The sequence below is a fragment of the Salarias fasciatus genome, chromosome 16 (assembly GCF_902148845.1).
Source record: "Salarias fasciatus chromosome 16, fSalaFa1.1, whole genome shotgun sequence".
NCBI classification, from domain to species: Eukaryota; Metazoa; Chordata; class Actinopteri; order Blenniiformes; family Blenniidae; genus Salarias; species Salarias fasciatus.
The window spans coordinates 28,974,333-28,996,831 of NC_043760.1; the positions used below are offsets into that span (position 1 = coordinate 28,974,333).

At 47.9% G+C, this 22,499-nt stretch overlaps 3 protein-coding genes across 4 annotated transcripts; all 3 read right to left on the minus strand.

Moving 5' to 3' along the window:
- Positions 1 to 75: 75 nt before the first annotated feature.
- LOC115403480 (uncharacterized) lies at positions 76 to 6,907 on the minus strand. 2 transcript variants are annotated; one of them, XM_030112376.1, is made up of 2 exons: positions 6,656 to 6,907; positions 76 to 4,618 (listed from the first exon to the last, which is right to left on the minus strand). In XM_030112376.1, exons 1-2 carry the CDS (start codon positions 6,831 to 6,833, stop codon positions 3,324 to 3,326), a joined length of 1,473 nt encoding a protein of 490 aa, XP_029968236.1. In that variant the 5' UTR covers positions 6,834 to 6,907; the 3' UTR covers positions 76 to 3,323. The 2 variants fall into 2 exon arrangements, with proteins under 2 accessions (XP_029968236.1, XP_029968235.1); XM_030112375.1 differs by having other exon boundaries at positions 76 to 4,675.
- Positions 6,908 to 7,771: 864 nt separating this feature from the next.
- ska3 (spindle and kinetochore associated complex subunit 3) lies at positions 7,772 to 11,614 on the minus strand. The gene is made up of 11 exons (XM_030112373.1): positions 11,395 to 11,614; positions 11,240 to 11,301; positions 10,935 to 11,106; positions 10,402 to 10,828; positions 10,252 to 10,313; positions 9,967 to 10,169; positions 9,628 to 9,822; positions 9,157 to 9,357; positions 8,924 to 9,003; positions 8,703 to 8,842; positions 7,772 to 8,057 (listed from the first exon to the last, which is right to left on the minus strand). The coding sequence occupies exons 1-11, from the start codon at positions 11,510 to 11,512 to the stop codon at positions 7,900 to 7,902; spliced, it is 1,818 nt and encodes a 605-aa protein (XP_029968233.1). The 5' UTR covers positions 11,513 to 11,614; the 3' UTR covers positions 7,772 to 7,899.
- Positions 11,615 to 13,018: 1,404 nt separating this feature from the next.
- LOC115403479 (immunoglobulin-like domain-containing receptor 1) lies at positions 13,019 to 20,231 on the minus strand. The gene is made up of 8 exons (XM_030112374.1): positions 19,995 to 20,231; positions 18,209 to 18,379; positions 17,302 to 17,451; positions 17,081 to 17,200; positions 16,847 to 16,993; positions 16,142 to 16,267; positions 14,577 to 15,421; positions 13,019 to 14,262 (listed from the first exon to the last, which is right to left on the minus strand). Exons 1-8 carry the CDS (start codon positions 20,041 to 20,043, stop codon positions 14,224 to 14,226), a joined length of 1,647 nt encoding a protein of 548 aa, XP_029968234.1. The 5' UTR covers positions 20,044 to 20,231; the 3' UTR covers positions 13,019 to 14,223.
- Between the last annotated feature and the right edge of the window lie 2,268 nt (positions 20,232 to 22,499).

Below are 22,499 nucleotides of genomic sequence, written 5' to 3' on the forward strand. Positions count from 1 at the left end.
TGAAGGCCTGCAGTCCCGCTACTTCAACACACACAGAAAATAATAAAACAAAGAACAGGACACAACTCCGGGGTATTGAGTAGAAAAGGCTTGAAGCATTTCCCAAACTTTAATTATTCAGTCACAGGAGACATATTAAACGAAACTTAAGGGACGTTTGAGATTACACATCACTGGAGTACATGCACCCAAAGAAAAAGAGCAAACGACATGTTGTGTAAAAAAACAGAGACGTTTACCAGGCGGTCTCCGGAAACTCAGAAGATTATGATTTCATTTAGAAAAGGAGACACTGTGAGTACAGAGAGAGAGAAAAAGACTGTGCTCCTGCATATACATGTGAGAACCAAACACTGGTTTCATAAAGGTTTGGAGGTAAACTAATCATGATGGTATTTGGTGTAATCACTAACAATCCTCCGTACAGAGGAGCTGCTGCAGTTCATGCTTTCAGACGCGCTGACACATTACATGAGAGGGTTTCAATTCCTTAAATACCGAACCATGCAGCAATCCTCCTGTCTGGCATCATTATTCTCCTTTTTTAAAACAACAGTTTGCAGATCTCAGGGTGCGGGGTGGAGAATCGAAGACACACACACACAGACACACACTCTCACACACTCACACAGCTGTAGAAACACACCGACCGCAGCACTGCTGAGCCGTTTCATGTTTCTGGTTTGCTCTGAGTGAAGAACTGACGACCACAGCTACCTCAAGAGCAGGACGAGACTAAAGACAACACCATCGCCAAAGCGTAGGTTAGGAGGACGTGACAACGTAACCGTGGATGGCAGGGGACATCCAGGGGACATCCAGGGGACCGGAAGGCACAGGCTAAACCCACAACTGTTTCAGATCATGGAGGAACATTATGATTAGAAGCCATTCTTCACAAGGTGGAATCCGTCATTAACCTAGGAGACGACGGTCAGGACATTAAACTCATCACTGGAGATATATATGTATAATCAGATACTTGACAATGCTTGGAACTAAGACATCGACTGACTGAAGGCTGATTTTCACACTTAAACAAAGAAGAGAAAGTTTAACCACTTTACAAACACAAAACATCATGGAAAACAGGAGGATACTTTATGAACACTTGATGCTTCAATGTTGACACATTTGATTGAAATACCAAAGAGAAAGAGGGTCTAAAGCAGTGGTTCCCCACTGTGTTTGTCTCAAACAGCCCCAGATCAATAGTGAGCCCCCCTCCAAAGAGTTCAAACACACAAAAGGACTCTTCAAAAAAACAAACATCTGATGTTGAGTCTAAAAGTGCCTTATTCTATCTGCTTGTTTGTGCAAATCAATTTTTGACAACCTCAGAGCAGGTAGCTGTCTGGAGCCTCACTGGGACCTGTGGGGGGTTGGGGGGTTGGGGGGGTCCAAGATCCTTGGAACTGAAGCAAGCCGTACAATTTATTGATTTCTAACATCTGTTTGAACTAAGGCACCAACAACGCAGGACAACAAAAATCAACAGCAGGCTTTTGACACCACGGCGTCTTCATCTGACTCATGAAATAGAAAAGATGCTTTCTAACATGCGGTATGGACTCATGGGTCAAACTGACCACTGTCCAGCTGAAGACAGCATGTTGAGCAAAAACTACCCACTAGTTCTCATACCGAGTGGAATCAAACCTCATCGCCAGGTCGAAGGAAGAAAACAGTCTTTGGGAAATTTAACCTCTCAACGTGTGCTTCAACTGCTTGTGACGGTGCTTAGACGGACTAAAGAGCTGCACAGGAGGAGCGTAAAGGAGGGAAAAAGATCAATTAAAATAAACTCAAGTGTGGCAAGGTAAGTACTGACATCATAGTGAATGAAGCAGCCCCGGCTGGAGGCTTTTGGTCCTTTCCAGTTAAAGTTTCTGCAGGAAGTGCTGTCTATTCTGCGTAGGAATCATCAATACCAGCAAATCCCTGCTGAGCAAAACAGCTGTCATTCCGGTATGTGCGATCAACCAGGAGGCCGCCGTAGAAAACCCCTGGAAACGAGCAACGTTTCTACGGAGCCCGGGAGCCCGGCGGTCAAATGAACAGCAGACTCTGGCCATGTGGCGCAGGATTGGTCTGGAGGTGGCTTTCTTTTCCGCAGCCAATCAGTAGTAGTGATTACTTTTCAAACAAATGGATATGCTGGGAAAAGTGAATTAAGATTTTGAGATCTTAAAGAGGTACAGTTCTGTCTGAGTGGAGACCGGACCAGTATTTGGTCTATACCCGGTACTTGGACCTGTTTGCGTGTTTGCATTGAGTGCACTGTTCCTGATCGACAAGCAGGGATGCAACAATAAGCCAGTTTCACCTTTTCTGCAGCAGAAGGAGGCTGCGATTCGTTAAGTCAGCAGCTGTAGTGTTTGAGGAGGGAAGAAGGGGGAATGCACTCTGAGTGGACACAGGGTAGAGGAGGAAAACTGCCTGCATCCTGCACAGGGCAGCTTATGGACCGTGGCGCTAACAAACCGCTGATGGAGAAGAATTTAAGCAAAGGTTTCACTTTTACAGATGTCATTTAAAGCCCAAAACTGAATTGCATAAGTTAATGACACATCTGAACAATGTGGTTTGTACGTTTGGGAGAATTATTCTTATTGCCATGAGTACACTGAGTTCAGATAGTGAGAAACCCTCGCAAAGCCAAGAGGTACAACTCACTTTCATTTAATAATCATGTTGTTTCGACTCATTTAAACCTGGCATTAGGGTGTATTACGTGTCCTACATTGAGATGTGATTGTGATCTGATTGCTTTGTTTAGTTCAAGTCATAAAGAAGAAAGGGTAGTGAAGGGCGGCTGCAATGTGTCAAAAACAAAAGCGAAGAAGACAGGTGAGTTGACGTGTCTCTGCCGTGTTCAGAGCAGCAGCTGTCAACAGCATCAATACATCAGTGTGTCTGGAGAAGACAGTGACGGGTACCTCAACGGGAAGACTGTTCGTCTAACCTACAGATCCGGATTGATCCTATTTGTGGAAGACTACAGCCTATTGGGAGGAGACTATGGCTTTATAGAAGGTTGCAGTCCTCACCTGTACCTCAGAAATATCGCATATTTCTACCCGCATAGTTCCGATGTTCTTTGAACGCATCCAGCCAGAGATGGTCTGAACAATCGGATCACAATCTGCCCTCAAAGTTTGTGGGTCAACCTCTATCTCACTGCAATGCAGTCACCTAAAACACCAGATAATGTCAGGTGTGAACGGCCTCATTGCTATAGTGGGGGAGCGAGGAGTGCATTCCAGAGCAGTAAAGGGAATCGGAGTGCCTGACCAGCATTCGAGAGCACGAGACTGAAGGAATCACTCCAGCGGAGCAGCAGAGATGCACAGGTTGTTTAAGGCACAGGCAACTTGTACAATCTTATCAAAGGTGGAGAGGTTGGACGTGCGCTCGGAGGCTGTGGTGAAGGGGCTCTCCACGGGGCCGGTGAGCATGGCGTACCTCTGCTTCACCATCGAGATGACCCTCTCCACGTGCCTCTGCACGCTGACCATCTCGGAGGAGGTGTCCGCCGGCGGCGAGCTGTCCGGTCTACCGTATGCCTCCCCTTGGTAGCCGCCAGCGATTCGGAACAGGGCTCCTCGGGCCGCCACGGACTCGCCGATGTCGAGGTCGCGGCTGGCCAACACAACGTCGCCCGGGAGGAGCTTGCAGAGAAACCCGCAGCCCTCGGCCAGGCTCTTGTCACTGACGTTTCCCAGCACGCCCCGGGAGACGAAGGTCACCACGCCTTGCGGAGCCACACCGATGAGATACTTCAAAAGGCTGTAAGTCGTCCCCGCCTCCTGAGAGACCGGCAGCACCCTCTGCTGCTGCTGCGCCCCCCGAGAAACCGGCTCCTCGAAAGGCACCGTGAAACAGTCGATGATGACGGCGCAGTCCGGGTGGGACGAGCGCAACGCCGCCGGAAGGTTCTTCCGCAGCTCGGCCCTGGAGGGCCAGAAGACCGCCGTGGGCACCAGGGTGGAGGACATGATGTTGACCATCCTGTGCACCGTTCTGGTCACCGTGCCGATTTTCACGCCAAAGCGATACGCCAGGTCCTGATTGCGAAGGTCCAGACGGAGACGCATGAGAGTCAGCAGCAGCTGCTGGAACTTGGAGAGCTTCACGTTCTTCATCCCGTCCATGTGAGGCGCCAGCAGCCACATGACCGTCTCCAACACAAAGTAGTTGGGCAAACCGGTGTAAAACTTGACCTTCTCTGCATCGTTCCTCAACGAGTTCTCTGAGAGGGACATTTTGTCCACAGACTCCCTGAGGGCCTGGTTCTCCTTCTTCAGGGCTTTTAACATATCATCAAAGTTAATCGGCGCGTCGGAAGTCTGCGCGAATTTCCCTTTTTTGCTCTCGCTCACGGAATTGTCATCATCCTCGTCGGTGCTGAGGGAAGAGGACGCGCTCTCCTCCACGATGGCCTGCTGCTCCTTCTCCTTGTCCTCGCCCTCGCCATGCCTCTCTTGGCCCTGGACCTCCACCACCGGCCTGCCCTGGCCCTGCAGGAACAGCAAGGCGTTGGCCGCCTCCACTCGCGCTTCCTGCTTGTCCAGGATCTCTAAGGCACCCGGCTCCTTCATCTCCGGGGATAAGGGAGCTGCCGTGAACACAGAGGGAACATAATCTGGTGAACGAGGATTTTTCACCTGTTTACCTGAGGATCGGGGGAGAAACACACATCAGGACAAGGCGTTACAACACAATTATCCATTTCTGACTTTTCCATCATGATTCCCCTCCTACAGGAGTTAGTGACAGTTGAGAGAAGAATGGACTATTCCACGTCCTGGGTGACAGAGTATGTTCATGTGTCGTTTAGTTAAATGTGGTGTCATGTGACCTTTTGTTCTGGAGCGTTTCAGCAGGATACCTCCTCAGTTTGACATGTTGTATTAGCGTGACGATTATATCGTTAGATATTTTCAGCCTAAAATTACCATAACTGAGTGAACTGTGTTCAGTAAGTACCAGAGGATAACTCTCACCTTGCAACAGAAAAAACAGACCTAGTCAGTTGAGAAATGCTAAGATGTCCAAAAGCAACCATCTTTTGTGTTATTTATAGTTATTTGCTGCATATTTAAACTTGCTAAAACAATAATTATACATTGCGTAAAATAGATTAAACTCTAAATATCACTTTTGATCCTCAAAAACTCCATGTTTGTTGTGATTTGTCATTAAACTCTTACCACTCGTGTGTGCAGGTTATGTTATCAACAAGGTTTACCAACAGTTATGAAACAGAACAGGTGAGAAAATCAATTTACTCCATTCAATTTCTATGATGTTACTGTGTGAACTGAGAAAAAAAGTTCTTCTCTCCACTGAAAATGTGATTTTGTTGCTGTGTTGTGACTAAAGAGGATGGTAAAATGTAGATAATATTTTTTTTTTTCTTCTAAGCTATAAATAAAGAGACTTTGCTTAGGTTTGATTGAACAGTTGCCATCTCACACTGATGAGTGTCATCCCTGTATTTGCTTGCTCGGTTCTAGCTTGACACACCAATAGCTACTGGTATAATAAAGAAATTGAGTGAAGAAGGGGCCTTTTAAACAACAATCTGCCATTAGCTTTGGCATGAAACACCACAACAGTACCAACCTGCAGATATCACACCTTCTAACTCAGGGGTGTCAAACATAAGGCCCTTGAGCCAAAACTGGAACACAAGAGGCTCCAATCAGGCCTGCCAAACCACCAAGCAAAACATTTCAGAGAAAACACTTTCTTTTATTTTTTTCTTTTAAGTACCACAGCACTTTTACCTGAGCTGAGATTTTAGCGATGCTGCCATGAAATCGATCTAACTAGCATTAGCTCCCGGGTGCATGGCAACATATTCAAGAGAAATTGCAAAACTCTTGTTGTGTTTCATGACAACATTGGTCAAAGCCACTAATAATACAAAAATATGTACCTCTTGTAAACTGCTGCTAAAGTTGACCTTTTTGGAAACAGCTGGGTCCTTCTCAGTCTACAGCAGAAGCGTTGCTACTGCGCATGCGCACCAAGGCCAGAGTGAATAGCTCTGCACATGCGCGACCTGGTGGACACGCACTATGGCATCCTCCACAGTGGCATGACTCCCAGTCCTTTTTCTCCTGGGATTTATAACATAAGTTTCAGTGTTTCTGCTATTTCTGTGTAAACGTGGAACCCTTGTAAAATCAAAAAGCAGACCAGATGTCATCATTAGAACTGGCGTCATGCTGAGACTGCTGTCACTCCCGGTAGTCATTGCTTGGTTTTATTAAAATATAGACATTTCTATCACACATTATCTGCACCATAAATAGAACTTCAGTGTAAGGTTATTATGGCACTAATTCACCACCGGACATGTGGAGCCTGCACTAAAACGTTTGACACCCCTGATATAAGTGATGCCACAATCACATTTTTTTAAAAACCTTGCCAATGGCTCGTATGAGGTTAGAATAGTGTCTAATTAACTTAAACAGAGTAACTTCACAAAACGTGACACTGATGAAGCTAAAGCCACTCAAAACAAGCGTGTGTCGGAGAGCCACGGGGGCTGCAGGCTGCTGCTGCGGGACCGGAGCCCGGCCCCCCGCCGGGCGAGCAGCTGCCCCGTGCGGGGAGCCGTCAGCTCGCTGGGCTCCTTTACCTGAGATGAAGTGAGTGCTGCACAGCCGACTGCCGTCGTTCGGCACCCAGCCCTCCCGGTTCACGGCGGCGATCCACCGCTGCTTCCTCTCCGGGTCCCGGGGGAAACGGTAGAACGACAAGGCGGTGCCCGGGGTCCTTCGGTTCCTACAGCCTGCCACCACACATGTGTGAACCATAGTAAGGCCACGGAGAGGCGTGGAGGGGCGCGCGGCTGTTTACTCGGTGTTTTGACTCCCAAAATGGTGGCCGACCAGAGGGGGACGGGAAAAAAAAAAAAAAAAAGAAAAACACTCGGGGACGCATCATCAACGGTTGTTCGCATCCCGTCATCTCATTGGACCGTTCCGGCGTGACGTCACCGAAATGCGATATTCACTCACGCGGTGCTGCGTAAAATTATTAAATATGATTAGAAATATAACAGAAATGTGTTGGAATTTAGAAACAAATAAACTAGTTCTCTCAACAGTTTTAACTAAGTTACAGTAGATCAGTCAAAATTTAAATACAAAAAAATAATAAATTTACCCTGCAGCTTGACTGATGTTTTTTTTTCTTTCTATCATAAACAGTAGGCTGGCCAAGAAAGACGCCCCCCAACTCAGAAACGGGGGGAGGAAAACTAACTAATAATAAATGGAAATAAACTAGCTTCATTTTCTGTAAGTAATATGCAATAATAAAAAGTTACCCTGAGGAGGCGGGTCTAAGTAAAGATTCTACCAATCACTGATTAACAATATTACAGTGATCTTGACATGCCATGAAATGAAGGCAACCACAACATTTGATGGCTGTTTGGGGTGAATTAAAGGTCATCCATCACTACCTGGTTTATAAACTGAAAATGAAGAATGATGAAGCGCTGATCTTTAGAAATTTACCACCGGCCGCCTCGCCACCCATTCAGAGGGCCGGCTCTCAGTCAGGCCTGAGAACTCCTCATCCCCACTTCCAAGTCTCTAGAGTGGGCCGACGGTTAGAGACATCATTTAAACTTAGCATTCATTGTGAAGCCACAACACGAATGTAGACATTTCACATCTTTTATCCATCATGAGGTACATTTTCACAATGATGGGCGCAGAAAAACCATCCATACATGTTAGCACTTTATTATACACAAAAGGAAAACAATCATGCTTTAACAGCCATCAACTTTTTACAATCTGGATCCAAAACTCTCCTCTTGTGTGTGTGTGTGTGTGTGTGTTATCCAGATCCCTGCCTGTGGCCGGGGCTTCAGATGGCCTCGGTCAGCCTGTACACAGAGGTGTTCCTGAACTCTCCGACATGATGCAGCCTTTTCAGCTCCACCAGGCAGAGGAAGTAGACCGGGGCCGTGGTCCCCACGCCGATGACGCTCTTCAGCTCCTCCGTCTGCAGCTCCGTCACCTCTCCTGCAGGGGGCGCCACACAACACAGAGTGAGTGAACACATCAGACTGTGTGCAGAAAAGCAATCACAACATGCTTGTACAAATGAATTAGTTTATAACAATAGGACTCCTAGAACCACTTTGTCTTGTTTAAAATACATTTTAGAATTATCAAAGTTTATCAAAACACCACTGTGGAGTAACTTTAACCCCCTGAAAGTTGTAACGATGTAACAATGGCAATTGCCCAGAAGGGGGCGCCACTCTCACATTTCAACTGTACCTGAAAAGATAAGACAGAAGCTACTTCATTCATCCCCAAGAGGAGAAATTGAAGGTGTCCAGAAGCTCACAATAAAACAATCATGACACTAAAAATTCAGCGAGACTCATGACCGCATTAAATAATAAAGAAGTAGTTAAAATATACAGTTGGAATGTATTTCCTATCATTGAAAATTCCTTAAGTGTTTTCAATAATAATACATAAACCAAACAAGCACTGTTTCACAAGGTTTTGATTATAAAATAGAAGAAAAAAGGCCATAAATGGGTCCGGTAAAAAGCTTTACGCCTGTGGACTCGGTAGCAGTTCAGTGATCATCTTCCTGTGGGACGGTCTTGAGAGCCATCCCTCATGCGGAGTGTCGTGCAGCGCTGCGCTGACCTCGGTGCTCTTTGATGAACCGGTTGATGCTGCGGACGGCGGCGTTCAGGCCGGACAGGCTCATCTGCCTCAGGTAGCTGGGTAAACTCTGGAACTCCTTCTCTGAGACGTCGGGCAGACTCGCCGCTCTGGAGAGAGCGCTGGGAGGAGGAGAAGAGCGTTCAGAGCACCGTGGAGGAAGGATGGTGGGTCAGGTGACGGCCACTGATCAGTCGGTTCACCTGTGTGGATCACTTCCTGGTCTGACGAGGCTCTCTACACTCTCTGTCTTTGTCTTCTTCTGCTGAGTCTGGGACACCAGCTGCAACACGAGAGACGCCAGCAGAATGAGCACACTGACTTCCTGCTGTGTTCCAGATGTAACTCTAATGGCCACAGAATGTGCTGAATATGAAGGAGACACACACAGACACACACACACTGTGTAGCCGTGGCGTCGTGGACGGACACAGACCTTACAGATGTCTTGTGTCACAGAACTCAGCTCCGGCATCTCGGGCGTGCTGGGATCTTGGTAGTTCATCCGGATGCGAGGCGTCCTCAGGCTGAACTCCTGGGTGGGTCCGTCCAGGTCCAGGTCCAGGTTCAGACCACTCACACTGGCATCCTTAACCAGCTTTTCCTGCTCGCTCATCTGTAGCTGTTTGGCATTTTTCTGTAAGCAAACACAACTCTCGTAAAACAGCTGCTACACTTTGGACAATAGGAGACTGTTTGATTATTAGGATCAGCTAAAACATACAGTTAAACTCATGAAGACAGGTGTAATGTAGCTCATCTCTGAGGCAGCCTCCCAGTAAGTGGAGAGGACAACACTTCCTTCTAAGCAGTTATGACCATTAGTTGTTGAGTTTGCTCAGATGCCACACTGCTCTGACCATAATCAATACAGCAATCAGAGTAAACAAGGAGAGTGAGGCCTCACACTGATCAGAGACTGTCCCAGAGCAGACTCCAGCCTCGGCATCGGTGGCAGCTCCATGAGGGACACGTCCGGCACGTTGTACTCCCAGCGAGGCTTGGGTCCGGCCGCTCCGTTCTGAGGAGTAGGCAGGTCGAAGGTGTGGCCGTCGTCCTCCGCCTGGCGCCTGGAGACCGCCTCATTCTGCAGCGCGCTCCGCTTCACGGGATGAAAGGAAAAAGACTCGAGCTTTCAGTTTGTGTCTTCATGGTAAAACTTTAGGAGAGACAACAAACTTGAAGAACACACAGACACACACACACACACACACACACACACACACACACACACACGTGTTCAGACCTTGTTCATGCTGAACAGCTGGTTCACGTACGATGACTGGAACACGGGGACCTCCGGGGTGGAGCGCTCCACGTGGGTACGGCAGGGGGATCCCAGGTCACTGCTGACCTGCACAGCTGAGGAACTATGAGCTGCGTTTGTCTTTCTGATCTTCAGTCCTGGTGTGCACAGTGCAGGCGGCTCTGGAGTGTCCAGTTTTAAGGCTGCAGGTAAGAAGAACATGTTTTTTTATTTCTGCTTACATCGTGGAAATAGATTAGTTAACGACCAGGAATGTTTTCCTACTGTTTATTGGTAAACCTTCCGTTCCAGAGGTCAGTGGTGGTGGAGGAGCGTCCTGTGGTTTCCTGGGGAGGAAGAGACACATGAAGAGACAGGAAGCAGAAACCTCAGACCTCGAACACTCCCCTGAACCCGGAGCCTTCTCATCCTCACCTGTCGCCGTCCTTGCGGAGGAGATTCATGGTGAAGTCGTTGTACAGAGACATGGTGTGCTCCGAGATGCCGAAGTCGCTCATCTGGGGAGTCCGGAGCTCCTCCTCGTCCATCCGCAGGGCGCATTTAGGAGTCAGGGGCATGGGCGGAGCGGGCGTGTCCAGCGATGGCTGCGGGAAGCTCATCTGGGGCATCGGGGGAACCTCGGAGCTCCACTTCACCCCAGCCAGGACTCGCCTCATATGCAGGTCGGACAGGCCGAAGTCAGACAGCTTGGGCGTCTGCAACACGTCGCCGCTGAATTTCAGCTGCGACTTCGGAGGCGGTGAAGACGGATTTTCTCCATTGTCATCGTCCTCCTCCTGGCTTCCTTCTTTTTCTTCGGCTGAGTCGTTTCCTTCACCTGCTTCTTCTTCACCTTCAGCCTCTTCACATTTTGTGGAAAACAGTTGCAGCGAAATGGCTTCGTGAATGCACCTTACAAACGTCTGCACCGTCGTACTGACACTTTTAAAGCGGCGGTCGGTCCTCACCGGACGCTTTCTGCGTGTCCCTTGGTGCTTGATAGCCGTACTTCTCCCAGTGTGTCTTCAGCGTGTGGACGTCCTGAGCCAACCTCTTCTCCGTCACTCGACAGGCCTTGATGAAGTCCCTCACCTCTTTACCTCTGGCTTCTTCTTCAGCCAGCTGACCCCGGACCTGCTCCTGTAGGGACACAGGGCAGACGCCTTCAGACCAGAAACACATCTGACAACACACGCACGCACACGCACACGCACACACACACACACACACACACACACACACACACACACACACACACACACACAGAGGTTACCGTCAGGTCACGGACGTCACTGTTCAGCTCGTGGTACGCTCGCATCGCTCTGGCTGCTTTTTCTGAAACACAGTAAAGGACGTGAATGAGCTCTGCGGGGCGTCTCGCGCCTCACGCGTGTCTCATGTCTCCCGTTCGTCTCGTTTCTCTCTCACCGCCGTCGCTGTCCTCGGCGTTGCGGCTCTCATAGTCCTGCTGCAGTTTGGCGGTTTCTGTCTCCAGAGTCACCGCCAGCTTCCTCAGTCTGCTGAAGAACTGTGTGGTCGGGTCCATGTCCGAAAGGCGTCTCCGCGAAGCCCCAAGCCGCGACCGGCCGCTGTGTTTACCTGCTGTCTCTCTGTCTGTCTCTCTGTCTCTCTTTGTCACCGTCTCTGTTTTCGATTTTGGCGGCTCTGGCAGGAAGTCAGCCCTCCTCTTCCGCTTGTCTTCTTCGCGTTGGTAAACCGGGTCTGGTCGTCGGAAGAGAAAAGCCGCATCGCCCCCTAGCGGCTGTCCGGAGGTTTGCATAAATAATAAATAATGCATTCCATTCAGACATAAAAACACTAACTCCGCCTGGATTGACTCAAAGTCCTGCAGCAAACATTTAATAGTATTAGAACAGACTACAGTCTCAACATAAAGCCCATTTTAATGAAGCCGTCTGGTGCAAAATACTGCCCAAATATAACATTTCTCCCTGGCTGTCATGGAACTTTTTTCCACACTCCCCTGACAGACTGGCTCTGAGGTTAGTTTGATATTATCATCCAGGTAACTGTCTCTCCTGGCACAACCACTGAGACCTCAGCTCAGGACTCAGCGTCATGTCGTGTCCAATGCTCCTAAGAAAGGTGTGAAAATAATGTTTTGTTTTGTTTTTTATTTATGATAATTTTACAATCAGTTTGGAGGTTTGACTGGATTGGAGCCTCTTGCAGACCAGTTTTGGTCCACAGGCCTTATGTTTAACATTAGAATGAGTTGTTACATTGGCGATGTATAGAATTTATCCATTGTCGTGGTACAATGGAAGCTCAGATTGATTTGAAAGCGGTCTGTAGGTTTGTAACAACCAATGCTGGTAGAATTTTGGAACATTTGAAATGCAATCAGGCTCACTTGCCAATATGTACCTTCAATGAATGAATGACAACTATTTTAACCACTACACTCATTCTTGATAATCTCAATTTTTTTTCCCCAAGAATTTAAGTTTTAACTGTTTTATTATACTGTATTATTGGGGAAAGTTTAAACATTCTGAAAGGAATTTCTTTCATCATGTAGCAACTTCACTGGCAAAATGTTGAAATAAGGTAAATGATTCCATTACAGGTTGCTGATTGGCTGTTACTGATCTTTATATGGTTCTTTCTCAGGGAACTTAATTTCATTCAGGAGCCACATCAAGACTAACTTCATTATCAGTTAGAAAAAAACATTACGGTTAATATTACGGTGAAAAAAACTAATATAGAACAATCTCAAACGTTCCCCATAGTTTTACTGAAAAGGCTAAATTCAGAACATTGTGAAAATGTTTGAACTGAAAGGAAAATGTTTTCCATAACTCGAACAAGTTCAATGCTCAAAACAAAATAGATGAAACTTTCTAACACAGAATGCTGCACAACTCTCAGTAGGAACTCATTTCTCTGTTTAATTTAATGCAGCTGCCTCCAAAATGCAACAAATTACTTGATTTTGTTCATTATTTACAGAGATCACTGTGAAAAATCTGGCCTCAGATGCTTATAGAAACTACTGCAGCAGAAAGACACTTCACAGAAGACTGCTTCGTTTTTGTTTTATTACAAACACATTGCATACAGACTACAAAAGAAGTTAAATAAAAATCAAATCCATCCATGCTGAAGAAAAGAATACTTAATATCTATTTCTATTCACTTTATTGAAAATGTGGTGAACTCTTAATTGCTGCCGTCCTGCTAAACATGGTCACAGCTCATAAATATGAAAAAGAGGCTTTAAAAAGTAAAATTATGGAAAAATAAGAGCTACTATTGAAAACAGGCAAAATGCGCTTGCATCTAAGAAATTGTCAAATACATAATATTGGATAAGGCAAAAGGAGATTTTCTCTTCAAAATATAAAAAAAATTGACAAAACTCCTCAAAGAGGGAAATGTCTAAAAAAAAAAAATCAACAGTTGATTACAACACAGACATCAAGAACATAATATGAGCAGAACAGAGGCCTGTTTTTAATTTGGTTCTTCAGGCTCCTCAGTCTTGGTTTTGATTCCTTTGACAGGATTATGAACAGCTGGTTCTTAACATTTCATTTATTTTTTTCATTTTCACTGTTGCGTCCAGTCTGCTGTTAAAATCACTTCCTGTGACAACAGTAAAAATACCCCAACTGTAATTCCTTCCCTCGAAAACGCCACGATTTCCCCACAAACTATCCAAAATACACAAAACCTAAATTCTTATCATTTGTACTAATGCTACAGATTCTCATAAGCTGAAGCTGGTCGGGGTCAAATATGATCCCAGTCTGCTTGAAATGGATGAAAATGCATCAGTGCTGACAAGGTGAAAGTTCAGACAAGACACAATGTCAATCGTTTTAGTTCACAGGCAGCAGAAAAACTGAGAAAATACAATCTCCCGGCTCTTTAAAACATCAGTGAGGGTTTAATCATCCTTTGTCAGCGTCATACAGGCTACCTAAACATGCTAATTAAACATTCCACTGTTATGAGTGAATAACTGGCCTGAGTCAAACAAAATCTGCACCATTAAGCATGAAATCAGTGCCGGAAACTCAGAGCAGGACACTTTCAGAACACAAAAACTGCACTACTTAAGAAAAACAGTGACGATCCTAACAGGAGACTGTCTCCACACACACTGAAATATTCTTTCTGTTGTTACGTACATTTCACACACAGTACAACCACACCAACACAGTGCTTCGTCGCACCGTTTCCCTCACGCTTCCAGCTCAGTCCCGTCTCTGGAAAGACAGAAACGTGTCAGATGACGACGCTGGTGCTGCTCCGGGAGCTTCGGTCCTGAGAGACAGAAAAGACAAGAGGGGGGGTCAGAACGGAGGAAGACATGGCGTCTTCAGAGGAAAGAGGACCAGAGATGAGAACAGGAAGAGACGGAGGAGAGACTGAGAGACTGAGTGAGTGAGTGAGTGAGTGAGTGAGTGACCACTGAAACGTCAGTAATGTGACTGTAGTTGTCCACATCAATAGTTGTGTGTGTGAATCAGTTGTCCTGAGCTTCAGCTGTTGTGCACAGCAATAGTTCTATCAGCAGCTGTCCAGTGTGTCAGTCGCCCTGTGTGTCAGTCGCCCTGCGGTGCAGACGGGAGTCTTACAGACGGGTGGTGGTAGTTCCTGCGGTGGTCTCTGGCCGCCTGGCTCTCGATGGAGGAGTAGCTGGGCGGTTTCTCGGGCCACTCCCTGCCTCTGCCGCCCTTCCTGGTCCTGCTGTCGTCGTCGGAGCTCCAGGACGACCCGTTCAGAGGGGGAGAGTAGCTCCTCTCCCGCCGCGCTCCCCTGCTGTGCAGCTCCTCCATCAGGTCGTCGCGGCTCCGGGGGCGGGGCCTGGCGGAGCCTCCTCTCTCGTCCCTGGACCTCCTGTGCGGCGGTCTCCCCCTGCGGTGGTCCCAGTCTGAATCGTCGCTGTAGTCACGCAGGATCCCCCGTCTGGGAGGAGACGTGTCTCTGTAGCCCCGGCCTCCGCCCCCTCCTCCGCCCCCGGCCCTTCCCGATCGGCTGGTGCTCCCGCTGGACCGGCTGGACAGGCGGGGGCCTCCTCTGGCGCCGTCCTGCCCGCCGGGGGCCCTGCGGGAGGTGAAGCTGGACACGCGCTGGATGATGGGGGGCAGGGTGATCACCCTCCTCTCCGTCCCCCTCACCCCCATCTCGTCCAGCGCCGACAGCATGCTGGGAGGTCCGGCCGTGTAGGGCACGGCGGTGGGGGCGGGCCGCGCCTGCGGCGGGGCCACGCCCTGGACGGCGTACTGCGCCGTGGGCAGCGGCCCCGCGTCCAGCCCCCTCAGCTGGTTCTCCACATAGTCCAGCATCTGGTGGTTCCCCGGAACGCCGCCGCCGAGATGGTGGGGAGCAGGAGGGGGGGGCTGCTGCTCCAGGCCCAGCGGGGACAGCTGCAGGGGGGGCATGGAGAAGTTGGGCTTGGTGGGGTAGTCGCTGTAAGAGCCTGGAGCAACACAAGGAGAGAACTCAGTCAAAAAGACGTTTTTTTATTTTACCTGTTCTTCCTGCAGCTGTTCAGAGAGGAGGGGGGAGCAGGGCTGACAGGAGAGGGTGGAGGGCTGGCACCAGCATGGCCGCAACCAACACCTTCATGTTGTCCAAGTGGCCAGAGCAGGAACACGCGTCATGTCGAGTGTTCTTCACAGAACGACTGAAGGCGTCAGTCTGTGTGAACCGCCCCCACTTCTCAAGCTGCAAGAACTCTGGGTGACGGTAGGCCGGGTCGAATCTCCTGCAGGCGAGCTGTGTGGCTGCGTTTTCCCGCGCCGACGGTGTCCCATGTTGATGACATCATCAGCGCGCCGGAGCACAGCGACGTAGACAAAGGAGCAGAACACAGTCCCCGTTACCTGTGGATGAATCTCCTCTTCCCCACGGATCAAGAGAAGCTCTCTGGTCTATCATGGCGAAGGATATCTCCCGCTGTGGCCAAAAACAACTACTGCGCTAACGTAGCCACGCTACGGCAACGTCATCACGTAAATTACCACGTCGACCCGAGTCTGTCTTTCCCACTGAAGCCAATCGAACCGGGTTGGAATGCCGATTAAACCCTTCCCCACTGCCACGAGGAGCCGGCTGTTAGCGGGTTTGAACGGGTTTTTTCGGCCAGTGTGAAAGGGGGTATGAGGACGGGTCCTCCCAGTGCTGTGGTGTGTCTCACCGGAGTAGAGAATGGGGACGCCCTGGGACGAGGCTGCGGAGCTGATGGGAGCGTAGACCGGCTGTCCGTTCATCCAGGGACCCATGGCTTTCCGAGCGTCCCGCAGCATCCGGTGCTGCATCACAGCTGCAGCAGAGCAGAGTTAAAAAGAATGTTTAAACAAACTTCAGCGAGTTTCAGCAGAGACTGAGGACGTTCTGTGGAGCTGGTCACAGCGAACTGGAAGCATTTTAACTCTTTACTGGAGAAAACCAGGATCTAATTCAAACAGTCAACAAGAAATCTGTCTGGTGGAGCCTGAGCTCACAATACGACGGGTTTCTCTTTCAGAAACTACTGAAACATAGCCACGCACACACGCACACAATGAGGCATCCGGCAGCTGACACACATGTTCACAGGACAGATTAGCAGAGCACACACAGTATGCTTCATTCTCACATCAAACCGGTTCCACTCACACACCTGAACCTTCCTGTTGGACACACTTCTCAGCTCACTGTGGTGTGTCTCAGCGCGAACATTAAGTGTGTAGAAATGTATTTTGCTTTATTCCTTCACTGCAGAGCCTCGGACCGACGCTCTGACCTTACGGCTGGAGAGCGGCCCACAGTCTACACGGTTCTCAACATTTTTAACTTAAATGAAGTTCGAGACCGTGTCGGATAACATCCTCCCCACAGAGGAGTCTGGAGAGAGTCCCACCTTTCTCCGGGCAGCAGCAGGTCTGAGGACAACAGGGACAGCGGACGTAGCAGCAGCACTTCTGCGGGCAGCACTGGCAGCAGCAGATGCAGCAGAGCATGAGGAGCATGAGCGCGCCCAGGATGATCAGCAGGACCGTCAGCCAGTCTGGGGAGCGAGACACCACCTCCGTCAAGACCCGAAAGATCATTTATGGAGGTCTAATCTCTCCCGATGGACAGGGAGTGGACTCACGGTAGACGATGAGCTTGATTTCTCGGTCCGAGTCCCCCGTGGTGTCGCCGGCAGCGTCGATGGAACAGAAGTACACGCCGTTATCCCACCACATGACCTCGGTGATGACCAGGTCGGCCTCTGATGGAGAGCAGCGGGTTCACGTCAGGAGCGGGACGGGGCGGGACGGGACGGGGCGGGACGGGACGGGGCGGGACGGGACGGGACCGGCTCACACTTACTGTTCTGAATGGTGATCTTGCGGTTGCGGTACTCGGCTCCCAGGATGGGCTCGTTCAGGCCCCTCTTCTGCACCACCGTGCGCACCGTGCGCTGGCGGTCCGGGCAGTCGTTGGAGGGGTCCTGGCCCAGCTGCAGAGCCGCCTGGTAGGCTTCATAGGAAGAGGACAAGCCGCTTCGTTAGCTCACACAGTTCACTGCAGCCCAGCAGGACGAGGGCCAGGCGGCTCCACACAGCTCCAGATAGTCAAACACTGCTTGTACTTTCAACATCTTAAGCAACAGTTTCATCAACATTTTCATTTCATTTGGAAAATTACAGACTCAAATTAGGAGAAAATAGGAAAAACTTGAAGAAATAGTGAGTATAATGAACAAGCTTTTACTTGTTACGAGTCATTACTTATCTCGTTCTGCTAGTTTCTGGGAACTTTTCAACAATTAATGCTACCTTATTGTTACTTTTTAACAATTACTGCTACTTTATTGGTTCTTTTCAACTCTTGCTGTAACTTTATTGATACTTTTCAACTCTTCCTGCTACTTTCTCTTGAGGCGTTTGTTCCTGCTGCTTTAATTTTAAACTATTAGTGATACTTCTTTTTGGTACCTTCTTTTTTCATTTGAAATGATACAAGATATTTCGGATACGATGTTTCTGATTTTCATGATTGATGAAAAAGATATAACAAAACAAGTCTGAAGCACTTCATTGTGTGAAACCTAAAGAATGTGGAGGTGGCACTGTTGGCACTACAGAATGGGAGATGATTAATCCATGGTTGGATGTTTTTCTATGTTCCCGTGGCGTCTGAGTGAAAGTTATGCGCCATGGGTTTATAATCCGACTCTTCACACGGTGGAGGAGAGTCCCGGCTTCATCACACACACCGACACGGTCAGCCTCACCTGTGGAGTAGTACTCCAGCACCGGGTCCTTACAGAAGGACTTGAACCTCCAGGTGACCAGGACGTCCTGCGCCGTGGACGAGGTGGAGTAGTCACACCTCAGGATGACGCTGGCGAACAGCATGGTGCTCCGCTCGGTCTCGGGGACCACCACCTGGATGGACAGCAGCTCTGCAGCAGGCACACAGGACAGACAGGGATTTGAACCAGCAGCACACACTGTAACCATTATGGCTTCCTGTGAGTTCCCTCTTGACTGCTGACGGATGAGAATCTGAACAAACCGGTTAACAGTTTAGAGCGGAGCCTCTGAAGTGAACCCGGCTGTCAGCACCGTGTGTAAAGTGTGTGTACGAAAACAATCAGACAATAGAAAACAGCTGGAGCACATCAATCAGAGAGGAAACTGAAAGTTTCTCCTGGAACAGAGACAGGTTCTTCATTTGACTGAGATTTAATCAGATCAACCACATCCTGCAGGTTTCCAGCGTCACAGGTCACCGAAAGACTAATGATGAGCCCATTTCTACAGTTCCAGCTCAAACACACGCAGGAGCTGCATTTCACTGCAGCATTACACTGATCAGAAATCTAATATCACATCCAACATCTGGGTTTTCTAACTGAAATTCAAGACAACATGATTCCTTACTTCAGCTCGAGATCTTATAAAAACAGATGAAAACCTTTAAAAGTGAGGAGCATTAATATAATTTACCTCCCAAACCTGACTAAATCCTGCCGTTGCCGAAGGAAACCAACTCACAGGAACATCCGATACCTTCCATCTGTACTGTCAGCCAGAACATTCAACCTTCAACCTGACAGAGCCTGATTTTCATAAACTCCACTGTTTGTCTTTGAACCAACATGTTTGAATTCAAAGTGTCTGATTGACGTGGAAACAAAATGCATCTCATGAAGAAAAAAATCAGAGAAAAGTAGAGTTTTTTTCTGCTTTTGAGTTCAATTTTGTTTAGTACTTTTGTAACTCTGGTGGGTCATTTTCATCAGTTTTTTTTTATTGAGCACAAATGTAAAACTGAACACTGAAGGTCTTGATGTGTTTTTGTCTCTCAAACATGTTTGTCTGTGACAATGATCAAGTTTATTCTAGAGCACTGAAACAAATTAGGATTGAATAAATTCATATAAAAGAACCAAAATCCAAGAAATAGAAATACAGTAATGAAAAAATAATAATGTGCACTTATTAATACTTATCAGACCAACTGAGTCTGGGACAGATCAGTACAGTTAACATAAAGGGAAGAATTTATTTAATAGAGCAAATCCAACACTAAAAGAAATGTGTCAGATATAAATACTGTACAGCAGGGATGTCAAACTTAAGGCCCACGGGCCAAAACTGACTCATTAAACCACCAAGCAACGTGTAAACATTCCAAAGAAAACGCTGACTGATTCATGTTCACTTTTTAAAGATATTACTTTAAAAAACAGACACTAGAGATCAGCGGTGAGTTTTTGGGACTTTTCCCAGAATTTTACTCTGCAGCACAACAGAGAAACATTAAACTCTCTGAAGTCTGAGTTTAAAATGCGTTTGGAGCCTTTCACGGTGAAACGGGCCTGTTTGTGTTGGAGAGCTGCGGTCACGTGACCCGGGCCTCGACCTGTTTACACCTGGAAATGATTAACCTGCACGAGCTCCGGTGAGTTTCGGTGTCTGCTCTGAACCCGGGCCCGGCGGGCCTCAGCCGGACCAGCGGGCCCGGCGGGCCCGGCGGAGCCGGTGTGAACCCCGCTCACGGCCCGGACTCACCTGCGGGCAGGTGCAGCAGCAGCAGCGCCGCCAGGATCAGGTTCCCCATCTCCGCGGCGGAAGGTCCCGGATGTTAGAAGGTCCAGCAGTCAGGACTCAGAGTTCAGGGTTCAGGGTTCACAGAGAGGCGACACGAGCGGGTCTGTCTGCATAATAATCCAACCTGCCGCTGCTGGACGCTTCAAGCGGGCTGGAGCTCCTGATTCTACACTCAGCGACGCTCTCTCTCTCTCACTCTCTCTCTCACACACACACACACACACACACAGCAAATACTCCACCTCCTCCCGTTCCTCCACCCAGGTGACATCACTAGCCCCGCCCCCTTCAGCAGGTGCATCATGGAGGAAACGGGAGGAGGAAGCAGCGCGAGCTCCCATCACTTTTCATTTGAAATTAAAAATAATCATTAAAATCGATCACCAGGACTGGAAGATAGAAACACACTCCACTCTCACTCTTCAGCATCTTCATTAACTTTATGAATATACAGCTAAACTTTATGAAAATAACCCCACTCTGTTCATCCCAGAGGGATGAGGAAGTCCCTGCTCAGAATAGAATACAAATAAATCACACAGAATATTAAATAAGTTATATTGAAATGTGGAAGGCAATGCCTCCTCTTCAGCTTTGTCTTGATAGTATTATGCAATATTATGAGAAATTCTATAACAATAACTATGTCATAAATAATAATATAATGTATAATTAAATAGATATTACTATGGTAATAAAGTTAGACTGGAAACTTAGCCTCCATGATGAAACAACCTAAGTGTTTTCACACTGCCCTCCGTTGGCTGCATGGTGGTACAGTGTTTAGCTCTGTCTCCTCCCAGGGTTCCAATCCCAGCTTGGACGTCTGTGTGTGTCTATAACGTCATTTGGCATTTGGCTTAAATTTTTTTATTGTCAGTAAAAATATGCCTTTATCTGTTTTCTGTTGTTCCTCTGTGTCAGACTGGATCTTCAGAAGCTTTAAGTCACTTTTTTTTTTCTTTATCATCTCAGCTTTTTGGGATTGAGAAGAGAAATTGGACTGATCAGTTGGATGTGGACTCCCACTGTTGATTCTAGCAGTTTTCACACAGTTTTCAGAGTTTTATGCTGAGTGTTCAGAGAGATGAACGATTTCCTGCGCCTATCAAAACTGCAGCTCCAAGCAGGATTGAACACACTGAGTGTGTTGAGGTGTGTGTTCCGCTGCAGTCCGTCCTCTCATGTCTCTGCTGGTGGATAAAACAGCAGGCTGGTGAACGTTACAGCCGCCATGAGTCTCCGTTAATCACATGTTTATGAGGAGGACGGAGGAACCTCTCCACGCCTCCTGCTCCTGCTGAATGTGGAACGGGGAAAGCAGAGCAGCGACGGTCTGAAGCAAACAGTTGGGGGTAAAGTTCACCTCAGGATGAGTCAGAGCGCAGCTCTTTGTGTTGACGCCTCCTCGACCGCGGCCTGCCAGAAACAAGCCTCCTCTGCTAAACTCGAGGGTTTCTCTGTGCTCAGTGAAGAACGGCGGCCTGCTGGGAAGCTTGTTCAGCACGTCTGTTTCTGGATCAGGGCTAAACCAGATCCTGTGGAAACCGGCCTGGGCTGCAAAGTGTCAGAACAGACAGGATGTAGACGAGAAGCGCTCAGCTCCTGAACCTGAGATGGAGAAGAAAGGAGCCTCTTAAAGCTGCTGAGTGTGTGGAGAACCTCCATGTTCAGATCTGAGGAGTCGCAGTAGAAGCAGGACGCACAGAGGACGAGTGGAAAGCTGTGCTTCGTCCTGCTGTTTGGCATTGGCATCCTAATGAAATCACCGTTCTGTGTTTTTATTTACTGATATTGATATAAATGTTACATTTTTGGACTTTGTAATCTGATTACAGGCCCCATTGGCCCTTGGTTTTGGTCCACGAGTCAGACATTTAACACATGCAGCTGTGTTTTCACACATCAGCTGATTTGGAATGATGTTTATTTAGTTTGGAGCTTTGCTCCTCCAACCTGAAGACCTACTGATCTGCTTCTGGGTTACCACTGTCTCATTGAATCATTAATTAATTAATTAATTTAACATTTATTTATAGAGGAGTAACCCCTTGAGATGCATCATCTCGTTTTCAAGGGGTTCCTCTGAAATAAATGACAATTAACATAAGGAGCATGGCATAAAAACGGGCCAACCATAATAATCATGACACAATGAATTAAACAAGAGAACTAAACAAAACCAAAAATACAAAACACAACGACAACCACACACACGCACGCACACACACACACACACACACACACACACACACACACACACACACACACACACACACACACACACACAGAGCTGTCGTGAATCAACCAACTCCCCAGCCACCGCCACCACCGCATCATGCACAGAGTAAGAAATATGGAACCATCAGACTCCATTATATTACAAATGAGTCAGTTTTTAGCGTAAAATAAAGTTTTTAGCATAACATTGGTTTCAAAAAATAAAATAAATGGTAATACAAAGAT